At 41.5% G+C, this 14021-nt stretch overlaps 1 protein-coding gene across 6 annotated transcripts in view; it reads left to right on the plus strand.

Moving 5' to 3' along the window:
• Cab39l (calcium binding protein 39 like) overlaps nucleotides 1-14021 on the plus strand; it is a 105259-nt gene that overhangs the window by 72900 nt on the left and 18338 nt on the right. For all 6 annotated transcript variants that reach the window (XM_075949925.1, XM_075949926.1, XM_075949924.1 and 3 more), the window contains 3 exons: nucleotides 3122-3290; nucleotides 11250-11309; nucleotides 13330-13395. In XM_075949925.1, coding sequence (XP_075806040.1) covers nucleotides 3122-3290; nucleotides 11250-11309; nucleotides 13330-13395 — 295 coding nt within the window. The remainder of the gene's footprint in view (nucleotides 1-3121; nucleotides 3291-11249; nucleotides 11310-13329; nucleotides 13396-14021) is intronic.

The raw sequence follows: 14021 nt of genomic DNA on the forward strand, positions 1-14021 counted from the left end.
CAGTGAGTGTAGATTTTAATTGGTCCTAGATAGTGTGTTTATCTAGTTCTGTTCACCCCTTAGGCCAGTGCTTCTCAACCTGTGAGTCAGGGCCCCTTTAGTGTGACGTCAGACATTTGCCTTACAGTTTATAGCAGTGGCAAAATGACGGCTATGAAGTAGCAGTGACAGAATTTATGGTTGGGGTCAGCACAACACGAGGAACCGTATTAAAGGGTCACAGCATTAGGAAGGTTGAGGACACTGCTCTAGGCCACTGGCCTTTACTTTATGGCCTCTAATGCTCTTACTCATAGTAAGGTAAGTGTAACTAGTATTTTTTTCCGTGACATTTAAGAAAATATGCCCCTCTTTACATCTTTATAACATCTCATATCTAACAGCAGTGAATGCCAGTAGGCTGATTTCCACATTCCTTTTATAAGAGATTGCTAATAGAAATGGCCACTCTTTCTATTCCAAAGAGAATTACGTCTATCTGAACGTATTGGCATCTTGTGCTGCTGTGATCTACTGAAGGAAAACTGAAAAAGTACTCAAAGCGGTTCTCATTTAGCATACGTGAAACTAAATCCGTACCACCCTGAATTTTCTTTGCTATTTACCTTACTGTTTTTTGGTTGTTGTTGGTTTTTTTTTTTTTTTTGGTTTTTTGGTTTTGGTTTTTTGGTAATTTGAATTTTGTAAAGTAGCGTACTTCCTAAAGTGTAGGAAAGGGAATTTTATTTTTTGTATCTGAATTTCATGCAAAAATAATATGCTCATGTGAAAAAGGGTACATTGTTTTTTATTACTTAACAAAATGTTAGCATTAGTAGTTGGTAAGTTTTCATAAGCTATCTTAAAGTTTGTATATTTACTTGTCATTATGTATAAAACGCATCTGTGTGTGGGAATGTGCACATGAGTGCCAATGCCCTGGAGGCCGAGGTGCTGTCCTTCCCCTGGAGCTGGAGCTGCCCAGTGCTGTGAGTCATCTGACAGGGATGCTGGGCTCCGAGCTCAGCTCCGCTGCAAGTACAGTAGTGCTTGTAACCGCTGAGCCCTCGCCCCAGCCTCTTTGAGTTTATTTAAGAATTATTTAGTTTTGGCTTTCAGACATTTGATTTTTTTATTTTATTTACCAAAAACATAATCTGTGACAAATTAATTTATGTAGATATTTTTCATTTTAAATTTTTAAAATAAACTTTATTATAAAAACATTTGCAAATAAATTAAAAAAACACATCAAACACCAGACCCAAAATCTATATAGCTTAATGAGCTTATAAACAGAATTGGCATTCAAATGGAAGTTGTGAAGCTTCACCTTAAATTTTATACTTTCTGTGTTACATATAATTTATGTACTTAATCCATCACTAAACCCAAAACATCCATATTAAAATCAGAGCTAGAAGAACAATAAGTTGTATATCCCCTTTCATAACTTGTGGTAAGTTTGAAAGATAAGCCTGTTCCTTTGTGGGTGCCACACCATCCTGTTCTTAGAGACCACTGCACTCGATGCCTTTTCAAGAGCAGAGACATTGAGCGGTCTTCTCTGTAGGCCTTGCACTGAAACCAGATCTTAGTGCGAATTTGATTGAAATGGAAAATGTCAATCTGTAAAACCATGGTAGAATTTTGTCTTGACTCTGCTCCTCCAGTGTTCTCCAGCGGCAGCTGCCTCTGCTCTGTCTCCCTGAATTTAGCACATGGTTGTCACTGGATCATTCAATACAGGAATTGTCTTATCTGGACTGTTACCATTTTCTTGAAGTAGAATGTAACGCAGTCCCATCTTCATTCAGATGTTGAATTTAACATTTGAAAGACATGCTGTTTGGAAATGGGGCTGATCTGGTGTGCCAGCCTTTCTGTTTCTTCTGTAGAAATTCTCTAGTGTACTTTTCTATGAGCCATAATTGCACTTCATGATGTCAGTGAGCCAGTCAGGAGGTAGTCCTCTACTGGTCATCCGTTGCTTGCAGGCTATATTGTATATAATTCTCTCCTGTCTTTTTCTTTAATTCAAGACAGGTACTCTGCTGACAAGGAGTCATCAATGCTTATGTATTAGCCATCTCCAAACTGAGGCCGACCGTCAGTGGCAATTTCTTAACTTTTTCACTATCTCGTTTCTCTATCAGTTTGTGCATGGCGCCACCATCCACCCAGCTACGCCAAAAGCACAGGAATCATTCTTGAATCCTTAGCATGGATTCATTCCTCATCGACCCCACCTCCTGTATCTCTAAATCTTGTTGGCTCTTCTTTTAGGCAGCATCATCAACGTCTACCTACAGTCTTGTGTTCTCCCTCGGCCACCGTACCAAGCTGTCATGACTGTTGCTAGGCATCCCCTCCTCACCCTCACTGCCTCCAGCTTCCACTCTAGCTGCCCAGTCTACTCCTTATTCACAAGTAGCCAGGGCCTTTTTAAATTATTTTGATGATTCTGGGAGTCGAACCAGGGCCTCCAGCATGCCTGAAAATTGCTCTCACTGCACTACACCCCACCCCCAGAGCATTCTATTGAAAACAAAATAACTTACTGCTTTAAACAGTCCATCACACTTAAACCGAACTGCTCACCTTAGCTCTCAAATGTATGTGTATGATCTGCCCTCTCGTGATCCTCCTCACTGCCTTCTCCATCCCACCATGCTGGCTACATTTCCTCTCCTCTGACTCACCAAGCTTGTTCTTGCCTTGAAGCTTCTTCCTCCTCCTTCAGTATAAATTAAAATACTCCCTCTTATTCTCACAGGCATACATGTAAGTAGTCCACTTGAGATAGCCGAGTTTACTGCCTTCAGTTTTCACAGCACTTCAGAGCATAGCAAATGACCTGTATATTCTTTCTATTCAGCTTCTTCCTCCCAACAAACACACCCTCACTAAAATGCTGGGGCTGCAGTGACAGTGACCTCCCTGTGTGCTCTTGTGTCCCCAACATCGGGAATAGCGCCCAGCACATAGCAGGCCGTGGGTTGAATGAATGGTGTTCGAATGAACTGTGACAAATAGTGTCTGTGTTTCTGTGATCAGCACAACTGAGCTGGTGCTCCTGATGCCATTGATGGATTTTGCTAGTGGAATAACTGTTCTGCTTTCTCTCTTGTTTGTGCTTTAGATATGAAGCCCCGCAGATTGCCCTACGCTGTGGGATTATGCTAAGAGAGTGTATTCGGCACGAACCACTTGCCAAAATCGTCCTCTTTTCGAGTCAGTTCAGAGACTTCTTCAAGTATGTGGAGCTGTCGACATTTGATATCGCTTCAGATGCCTTTGCTACTTTTAAGGTAAAATTCCCCCCTAAGTCAGAGAGGATATTTATTTCAACTAAGTTGACCTTCCTTAGGCCCAAATGTCGCCAGCCACGGATGAGGTGAGACCAGCCTTTCACATTGCAGAAGAGTATGTAAAGGACTTAACCCAAGCTTAGTGGAATGGTGTCCCCTGAAGAGACAGAAGGAATATGTTCCCGTGTGTTAGCGCTGCTGCACATTAAGAATAGGTTAAGGAGATAAGCCCCCGCTTCAGGCACGTGTTCAGGGTAGCTCTGGAAGGCTGTGGGGAAGCCAGCAGCAGAGGCTCCCTCCTGGGCGGAACTGGGTGAGAGAAGGAGATGGGCACCCGCACCGTGGAGTATGAAGACATCAAGTCACTGTATTGGTGTAGCTTTCACACTTCCATGGGGTAAGCAAAATATTAATAAGTATATTAATATTTTGATATGATCGGTCATCTATGTGTACTTATGTTTTATATGTTGACAGTATAATCATCTGTGTTTTTAATCATCTGTTGTCTCCTTTGTCATTTTGTGGGTATATGTCACATAACCTAGTTTTTTAATTTAAAAATGTTTTAGTCATGGTACAATGTATGTACCATTAGCCATTCTTTATGCATATTTAAATGGCTAAGTCTTTGTCCATCCCTCTCCAGAAGCTTTTCATCTTGCAGCATTGAAACTCTGTCCTACTTAACCTCCCTTTCTCTCCTCCCTCTAGTCCCCAACCATGATTCCACTCTCTGTTTTTATGTGTTTTACCATCAAAAGGATGTTCAGAGAGCATGTCGGAAAATAGCGTAGCTAATTTGCAAATGAAGCTACTGGAACTTATGTTTTCAATGATGCATTCACCTTTAAGGATTTCATTTTAGAAAGCAATCCATTTATGGTTATGATTCTGCTATTATTTAATTTGTTTGAAATTGGTATCAATGGCAGTTATATATTCAGTTTTTCTATAATGGAAAACCTTTTCCTTCAAAGACACCTGAAAGTTTTGGAAATGGTCATACATACAGGGTAGTTGAGCAGCTAAGTGCACTTGCCACCAAGCCTGTTGACCCTGAAACCCACATAGTAGAAGGAAAGAACCAACTCCCATGTGTATGCTTGGGTGCATGCACCAACACATAAAATATATAAGTAAGCAGATATATATTTTTTAAATTTTAAGAACATAAAGCTATTTGACACCCAACTTAAGAGGACGAGGCAAACGATTCGCTAGCTACAGCTGTTTCTCTTTTGGCTTATAGCAGAAGTCATAATGGAAAAAAAGTAAATTCTAAGGTAACTAATATCGAGTCTGATTTTCTCCACTGTCTATCACATTTCTTTTGAAGGTAATTTCTGAAAAGAAATTCCAAAAATTGTGTAAAGGCATCATTAGAAACGTAGACTTTGGGAAGTGGATAAAACTCATTTAAATATATAGATTGAGTCATTTCTTCAAAAACATTTCAGCAGTTTATTCATTCACATAATTCTAAATGTACTTCTATTATTCTTTTCAGGGTATAAATACATGACATCTTTTAGAAAACTTTTAACTTGTCACTTTTAATTTCTGTATATTATCTTAAATATGCATTACAGCAATAGTGATACCACTTATATTCTAATATTGACATATACTCTAATCTTACTTTTTAATAAAACTGCTATTGTAAGAAACTCATCACACAACTAAATTAAAGTATCCATTCAGATAGTACCTTGCTCGGTCCCATATTCTGTACATCATGGTGAACTTAGAGTTTATACAGTTGGAATGACTGGGTGATAAACAGTTCTTAATAGAGTAGTTCTTTAGAGGTGGAGAAAGGAGAACAGTGGTTTTCAGCTCAGGAAACTATTACTTGCACCTTAAGAACCTGCTTAGCCTATTCTGAGAATGTTTGAAAAAAATAGCAGTGTGTGAGCACATGAAAACTAAGTAGGGGAAAATATCAGAACATGGAAAGAGTCCAGAGATGGCTCAGACTGGGCTGGGAAACGCAGAAGTGGGGACTGAAGAAAAGGAAAGTTGCTATAGGGAAAGGATTGAAACTGGAGTGGAGTGGGGGCCGTGATGATGGGAGCTGGTGAGCAAAACCAAAGTATGGTCACGGGGAAAGCAAGTCCGAGCAGCTGCCTGGGAATCTTAGGAAATAATGGAAACTGACCTGACAAGAACCATCAGAAGAATACAGGTTAAGATGATGGAAGTATTGATAGGCACCAACAGGTGTATTTGCTTGGTAGACATGCCGAATCTCCAGGAGCTATAGAAGAAAGGAACTACAGGCTGGCCTGCAGTAAACAACATGGGGCTTGAAGGCAGGGCCAGCACAGCCCATTAGGGTTATTTGATTTATCTCAGCTAGTCTGCATGAACAGGAAGTCTAGCAAGACTGAGGATGTGGGGTAGGGGACTATTTCAGAAGTCAGGCCTAGTGTGTGAGAGTCGGTGGTAAATGACAGAACCAAAAACAACAGACAGATTCAAAGCTACACAAAGTGCAGCTTATTGGGAACTCATGGAAAGGAGCAAGTCTTGGGCAGCAGGGAGAGAGAATGATTGTACCTCAGGCAGGAGGAAGGGGTTTACATGTAAGCTGTGCAAAGGTGAGCTGTGACCAACTGAAATGTACTTGACCTTTCCCCAAAACAATTAGCATGTCAAGCGTTAGTTAGGAAACAGCTCAGACCCAGGTGGCCATCAATAAAAGCATGGCCAATTATCTTAACAGTTTGATTTACCCTTCTGACTTTGGGAACTCCTAAAGGTTCCCTGACAGGCAAGATGTTTGTAACAACTAAGACTTCTGTAGCCATCTTGAGCTGGGTCCATCCAGGGAAGAATTAAGGAGACCATGAAAATCATAGGAAGGCATGCAGTGTGAAGAAAGAAAACTGGCAAGACCAGAGAAGAGGAAGAAGAGCCTGGGAACAAACTGTGCCAAGTGTGGAGGCTTCAAACGCTTACTACCAAAACACACAACTGAGCCTCTGAAAGGGCAAAGCATTCTGGCTGCGGGTCTGTGTATTTGTCTCCATCTGCTAGATGATGAAGCTTCACCGATGATAACTGAGCAAGGCCTGGATCAATGAGTGTACCAGAATGTCATTAGGAATCCTTTTATTGCTATATTCCTTTAGTAGAACAGTAGTATATGGTTTTCTCCTAGGTCCTTGGCCTATCTAATCCAGGTTCTTGGCCACCCAAGCAATGTGGAGTATGGGTTCCATCTCATGGAGTGGACCTTAATTCAAATCAAATATTGGTTGGTTACTTTCACAAGCTTTATGCTAGTATTGCACCAGTGTTTCTTGTAGGCAGGGCAACATTGTAGGTTGAAGAATTTGTAACTGGCGTGGCATGTACCTTTCTCGAATGCTAGCATGCAGAGTACCTTATGTACCATGGACATTAGTCAATAGGGGTGGTGAAGGCTCTAGGCAGGCACTCTTGATTTCTCCATGTTTAGTGGGTTGTGCAGGTATTGTCTTTAGCAGTAGGTCCTTACCGTCAGTTTGTGGGAGCCACCAATGGCCTGAGCAATAGCCTGGATTGTTTGGGTGTTCCCGTGGGACCCTTTTGGCCAAGAACTCGATTAGATATATCCTGTTCCCAGTATTGGCAGCTTCATTTGGTAGCAAGAGACGGCCAGTTGGGTCTCTGTCTTCCCCCATTATTTGGCAATTTCATTTGGAACCCCTTCATATATGTATATATTTTAAGAAGCTTATACTGTATTATATTTTCATATTACATCTCAAATAGCTTAGTTTTATCTGTCCCTCTCTGTATTCCCTCCCTTGTCCCACCCTCTTTCCTTTCCCTCCTTGTTTTAATCCTCCTGTTCCAGGGCCCCTCTTCATCTATCCCTAATGATCTATTCTATCTCCCCTTCCTAGGGGAATCCATCCTTACGCCCTAGTCCCTCACACACTACTCTGTGACTATAGGAGTTGTCGCTTGCTTATGAATAACTTAAAAGTTAACACCCACTGTAGCAAGCTGCATGGTGTCACACCTGATGGAGATGTATAATCAACTCCTGAGATGGCTAAGGCCTGACCTATGCTATGATCACGCAATGATTATCAGCTGCCTGCATATGCGTGAACCTATGGGCAGTGCCCATCTGGCAGTTCGGGGTTGGCAGCCCATGCCTACTTAAGGGCTGGGAGAGGTTTGCCCGGAGAGAGAGAGAAAGAGAAGGAGAAGGAGAGAGGGGGAGAGAGAGAAAGAGAAGGAGAAGGTGATAGATTGCTGTAAATAAAGTCCTGAAAACTGCTGCAAGAAGAGCTGCGGGTGTTGCGTTTTCCTTGCTGGTCGAGGGTGGACGCGACAACCCACATATAAACAAATACATATTTGTCTTTCTGGATCTGAGTAGCTTTATTTAGAATAATTTTTCTAATTTCACCCATCCACCTGAGAATTTAATGATTTCATTTTTTAATGATTGAATGTCGTTCCATTGTGTAAATGTTGCTTATTTTCTTTATCTGTTCATCCATACACAGACATCTAGGTTGTTTCCAATTTCTGTCTATTGTAAATAGAGCAGCAGTGAGTATACATGGTTAAACAAGTGTCTCTGTGGTAGGATGGGTTGTATAATGGTTCTTGAGGTAGATTGAGCCTATGAGTTTCATTTTTCTCCTGTGGGATTTGGAGAAACCGCAGCAGGTGGCACCTCCCCACTGACTTTCTAACCCGCCCCTGCTGTCAGGTGTCTTTGTCATTTCATACCACTTTCTCCACGGCAGACTCATTAGAAATGTCAACAGCAGATTTTTAAAATTAATATTGATACTGTGAAGAACTTTCCCCATCAAACCAAATTGTTAAGAAATAGAATGAAAGAATTCACTCAGTAATTTTTTTTTAATTTAAAATTCTTTAAAATTTCACTTGTTTTTACTTTGCATGCTTCTACTATTTCCTTCTTGGGTAGGATCCAAGCTAATGTTTCTGTGTCTCCCTCCTCATATTATATTATGATCTATAGTAAATTAACAACCGTGTACATAGGCATGCACATGCGATATGATCCATCAGTATTAGCACATGGTCTCCATATATATGAACTTGAGGGTTTGTTGATGTGTTTATCATATGCTCAGAGACTAATGTAGCGGTTAGAGAGCCCCCACAGGTGCACAGTTTACAGTGTCTGCTGCAACCCATAAAGACACAACTTCTGTTTCTCTGAGCATGGAAAATTCCCCAAGCTGCACAGGGGCTCCTGCCAGATGTGGGGGGAGCTGCAGCTACAGATGAAGATCCCATATCTGCTTAGAGATTGCCCCAAATGCTCTGCAACAGCTTAATGTCTCCTGGATGACACAGAACTCATTAGAAAGGACCCAGTCGGGTAGGAATGGAGCCCATAGAGTGTTTCCCTACTTGAGACCAAAACAGTTCTCAGTGCTCTGCTCCACTAAGAAAAGTTTCACCACATCAGCAAAGGGACCAGTCAGGTTAAAGGTTCATGATGTTGTGGTTGAGCTTGAAGACTGTAAAACTACAAATAGCCTACTCTCATCGTCAAGAAAGTGTATTCTAAGAAAGACAGAAGCTTGCTGAGCTACACAGGCCTGTCATGTCAGTAGCTGGGAGGTAGACACAGGAAGACCAGCTTCATCTACATGAGTTTGAAGCTAGCCTTGACTGCATGAGACAAAGATGTGAAGAAAAATAAATGGTTGCATATTATTTATATGAATTCAAAATAGTGAAGTACTGTGGAAAACAGTATGGACGAACCTCAGAAATGTGAAATGGGATTATAATAGGACCTAACAGTCCCATTCATGGGTGTTGACAAAGAAAATGAAGTGTGTCGAAGGGTAATTGTTGCAGCATTGATCACAATGGCCAGGGAAAGGAATCAGCCTAAGTGTCCACTGACAGACAAGTGAATGCATAGATGATGTAGTGCCTGGAGAGATGGCCCACTGCGAGCCTGACATCTTGAATTTTATCCCCACAATGAAGCCACATGAAAAGTCAAATGTGGTAGCATGCATTTATGATGGAAGCACCTCAATAGTGAGATGGGAGGCAGAGGGAGGAGAATCACCCAAAAGCCTGGAATGTGCCACTCAGTGAGAAATGAGAGAACACTGCTCAAAACAAAGGTTGAAGACAAAATAAAAACAACTCCCCCAAAACTGTCCTCTGATGTCCATTATTGCATTGTACTGACACACACTATATACACATCATACACACACACAAAAGAAATGTGTTGTTCATCGCAATGGAGTACTATTTAGCTATAAAAAGGAAGAAATCCTGCCATTTGTGTCAACATTGATGAACCTCAAGGAATTATGTTAAGTAAATAAGACACAACAGGAAGAGAAATCATGGCATCATTTATATGTAGAATCTAAAGATATTGAACTCATAGAAGCAAAATACCAGAATGGTCCTGGGGTAAGAGCTTGGTCCTGGGATACAAGATTTCCATTAGGTATACAAATATATGTTGGTTTATCATGGAACATGATGGTGCCTGTTAATAGCAGTGTGTTGTGTTGTGAAAATCGCTAAGAGTGTATTTTTGTTATCAGCGCAAATAAGCAAATATATTAGGTAATGCATATGCTAAAATGACCTGACTGCTTCATGTGTTACCTTTCCACAGCTTTGTATGGCAAAATACTTGAGACACACAACCTTAACTTCATCTTCACTTACAGTTTCAGAACATGGTTAGCTGACTGGTACTTTGGGGCTGTGGTGAGACAAAAACCTCCTGGCAGTGAGGGTGTGGTGGATCAGTGCTGTACACTTCAGTTAGAAGGAAAGAGAGTGGAAGTGCGGTCTCTTCAAAGTCCCCACTCCGTCCAGCTGAGCTCTCGTGTATACAGCCTGTAGTTCTAGCTACAAGTCCCACTGCCACCCAGGCGTTCAAGACCAGCCTGAGACTTCATTTCCCTCCCTCCCCAATGGCATTTCGGGGTCATTTAACCAGCGGTGTGTAGGTGATCCTCAGCACCATGGGGAGATGATCCAAAGCACAGCAAGCCACAGTGCGCCAGGATATCATCCACGTAAGGTGAAGGTGTTTACAGCCAACAGACAAGGTCGCTTAAAGGCTGTGCAAACTGCTTTAAACAGTTTCCTTTTTTATTATTTAAATAGAAGTAGGGGGCTAGAGAGACGTCTCAGGGGATGTCTTCAGAGGACTTGAGTTTAGTCGCAAACACCTTGCCCTACAGCTCACAGCTGTAACTCTTAACTCCAGGGGATCCGGTATCCTCTTCTGGCTTCCACAGGCAGCTCCACTCACATCCCCCCCCCCCCACCTACTGTGTATCAAGGGAGGGGGAGAATTTTAATTAACTGTATTAAAGTATTATACTTATTCTGGACAGGTTAAAAATTTGTTTTTAATTAAATTTTTCATATAACCTAAGTTGGGCATTTAGCCTCTAAGTATATAAAAGAGATTAGATGAGGCTTATTTTCTTTTTCCAAACATTGGGGTGAAATAGGGATGTGATTTAGGTGTGAGTTGAAGACAACCAGAAGTTCCTTCATGGTTCTGTGCAGTTTTCTCCAAAGTTGTGTTTGTGGTGGGGCTTGACGATTAGTTACTGTCCTTGATAAAGATCATCAGACTTTATTTGGATGTTGATTATAATCATAATGTAAAAATATTCTGTAAAGTTACCTCATAGATGATGTGTTTAGCACTTAAATTTTATTTCTACTATTTAAAACACTAGATTTGACACTCAGTGTTTTGCCATTGTTTTAATCTGAAACAAACTGGGGCTTCATTATCTTAAGGTGTGGATGGAAATAATTTTGTCTTGTAAATGAAAATGTTCTTTTCCAACTTCTGTGTTTGAAGTGAATAGATTTATCACCCCATAGAAGCAAAGATTATCCTCCATTTTAATGAGCAAGGTCACTAGCTGTAGTAATATGTCTTCATTGCTTGTTCTTTTTTAGGATTTGTTAACCAGACACAAAGTGTTGGTAGCGGACTTCTTAGAGCAAAATTATGACACCGTAAGTAAAATCATTTTTAAGACTTCTTTCTTTCTATCTCTTGTTTGTTATTCATGGCTGGCTGTTTAGATGGAACCTGCATATAGGTAGGAAATGCAGAAGGCTTGGGGCCTGAGCTGGCAGTCTCAGAGGCCTGAGAACTAAAGGCCGTGTCCTTTGAAGCCAGAAATTTGCAGTTCTAGAGGCTTACGGCTCTGGGTTCAGATTGCCCGTTGGAAGGAAGCGTGTTCAGCATAGATATCTGTTCTTGTGTGTTTTGGATGGGTGTTTCCCTCTTTGGTTGCTGTCACCCCACTCTGATTCCTAGCCCCATATGGTGGCTGTGCTAGAAAATGTTTCTGCAGCGGGTGGGTGTCACAAGGAAATGGAGCTGGACCAGAAGGACAGGCTGAGAGGGACAGTGGGAAAGAACCAGGAGGACTCTGGCTCCGCTGTGTTTACAGTTTAGATTCACAGTGAACATAATTTGCCTGGTGAATATATTAATCTATAAAATGTCAAGTGTTGGTCTTCTTTTTGTTGCTGTGACAGAATATAAGAAGAATAACTTAGTTTATTTTGGAATATGGTTTCAGACCATGGTCACTTGGCTCTGTTACTGACTCTGGGGTCAGAGCTTCACGGTGGAAAGCATGTGGCATTGGAAAGATGCTCACCCTATGGCAGCCAGGACAAATGCACCCTTTAAAAGCATGCCCCTGGGGTTGGAGGAGAGGGCTCAGCAGGTTTAACATAAGGACTGGAGTTTGGGTCCCCAGAACCCACTTAAAAACTCAGATGGGCAGAGCAGAACCCCAGCAATCTCAGTAGATAGGGGACAGAAACAGATGAACAGACGATCCTTGGAACAAGCAGACTAGCCATTAGCTGAACTGGTGAACTCTTGGTTCAATAAAATACCGTGTCTCAGTATATACTTCAGAGCAATCAAAGAAGACAGCCACCAATGTGAACAAGCATACGTGTACACTGCATACACACTCAGAGAGAGAGATCATGACCCTTAGAAGCGTATCTCTCCTCTCGTAAAAATCCATTCAGCTATGACTTTATCAAGGAATTAGTCTATTGATGAAATTAACACTCTTTTTATTAATCATTCTTAATAGCACCACAAGCTGGGGGTCAGATTTTCAATACATGGGTTTTTAGGGAGAACCTCCGTAGCTGAGCCATAGATAATATTTTCCCTGCGTTCAAGAGAGCAAAATGGCTTATGAAAGAGAATAGTGCCGTGACTTTAATCTGAACTGCATACTTGTACTTCTCAATTCTAAATCAAAAGTTTTGATGGGTGTGCACATAAGCCTGTGACTCAGCCCCCTGAGGCTGTCCTGTCCCTCTTTATCCCCTGGGTTTTTGTTTCTGTCTGTTTGCTCCTCCAGCTCTAATGTTCTCTGAATGATGCGCCCACAAATGGAGGGAAGTGGATAACAAGCTTCCCCAGCTGCTGTGCTCTGTGCTCCAAAGGCTCTAGCCCATGACCAGTGACTGCAATGAAATGCAGGAAGATCCATGTCCCGGGGTCATGGCTTCTTGTGAGAATGGCGAAAGTTCACACGGGCCAAAAGGAGTGATATGGTCATTACATAGCTCAAGCCTCACCTGTTGACATTATGGATTCGACAGTCCTAAGCAAGCCCTAAGTATAGTTTACTCTTTTCCCAAAGTGTGGACCTGCAGCCTCCAAATGACAGAAACAGATTTCTTTAAAATGTGTTCTTTTGAAGCTTTTAATAGATTTAGAGGATTCAAAATTATTCTATCTTTCAACTGAATTTCTGGGGTTTTTTTTTATTTTTTTATTTTTTTGAATTTCTGGTTTGTAGAACTAATGGTCAGCATGTATTCCATATGCCTTCAGTTTCCTGTCCTGGTCCTGTGTCCAGATGAGGAGTGAGCTGCTGAGTCCTCTGTGCAGCGGTGATGGGGCTGGGTCTGAGGACCTCTGGAGGAGTGAGCACCCTCCTGCTGCAGAGGGCACACTGCTGATCTTACAGACTTCCTTTCTTCTTCTTAGGTCTTTGAAGAGTATGAGAAACTGCTGCAGTCAGAGAATTACGTGACTAAGAGACAATCTTTAAAGGTAATAGCAAATTTTCTTAAGTCCTTGTAAGCTGGCATCTTGCTAACAAACAGTGTCTACTCTGCAGAAGTAACTACAGAAAATTCAGGGTCCTTCAGTTTGAGAAGTAATTCAGCGGTTATGCTTTTATGCTCTGGTTGAGCTTTGCCACAAAATAATGGAAGTGTCCTACTTCAGATACTCTGGAAACAGCAACATGAATGATAAATATATGCTGAAGTCAGATGTGGAATATTTCACTAAGGAAGATGACCAAACCTAAGCTGACTTAAGCAGAACCACATGGTCTCTTCTGAGAATATTTTAGAGATGAAGAGAAAGAAACTGGTCACAGTGACTGGGATGGGGTGACTATCAGGACAACCCAGTAAAGCCCCTAGAAATCATGCCAGTGTACCTCACAACAGAAACTTCAGAATGAACCAATCCAGTGCCTCTCCTGCATCTCTGTGCAGGACACTCAGAGAAGTGGCAATTCCAAAGTATAGCACACAAAACACAAATGTTTAAATTCCTCTCAATGCTTTTAGTTTGGAGATGATAAACCTAATGTTTTTGCTTCTAGCTATGATACAGACTTACAGCGTTGAACTGTCGTGGAGCTTCTATGTTAGGAGAAACATCTC

The sequence above is a fragment of the Microtus pennsylvanicus genome, chromosome 15, assembly GCF_037038515.1.
Source record: "Microtus pennsylvanicus isolate mMicPen1 chromosome 15, mMicPen1.hap1, whole genome shotgun sequence".
Lineage (NCBI taxonomy): Eukaryota > Metazoa > Chordata > Mammalia > Rodentia > Cricetidae > Microtus > Microtus pennsylvanicus.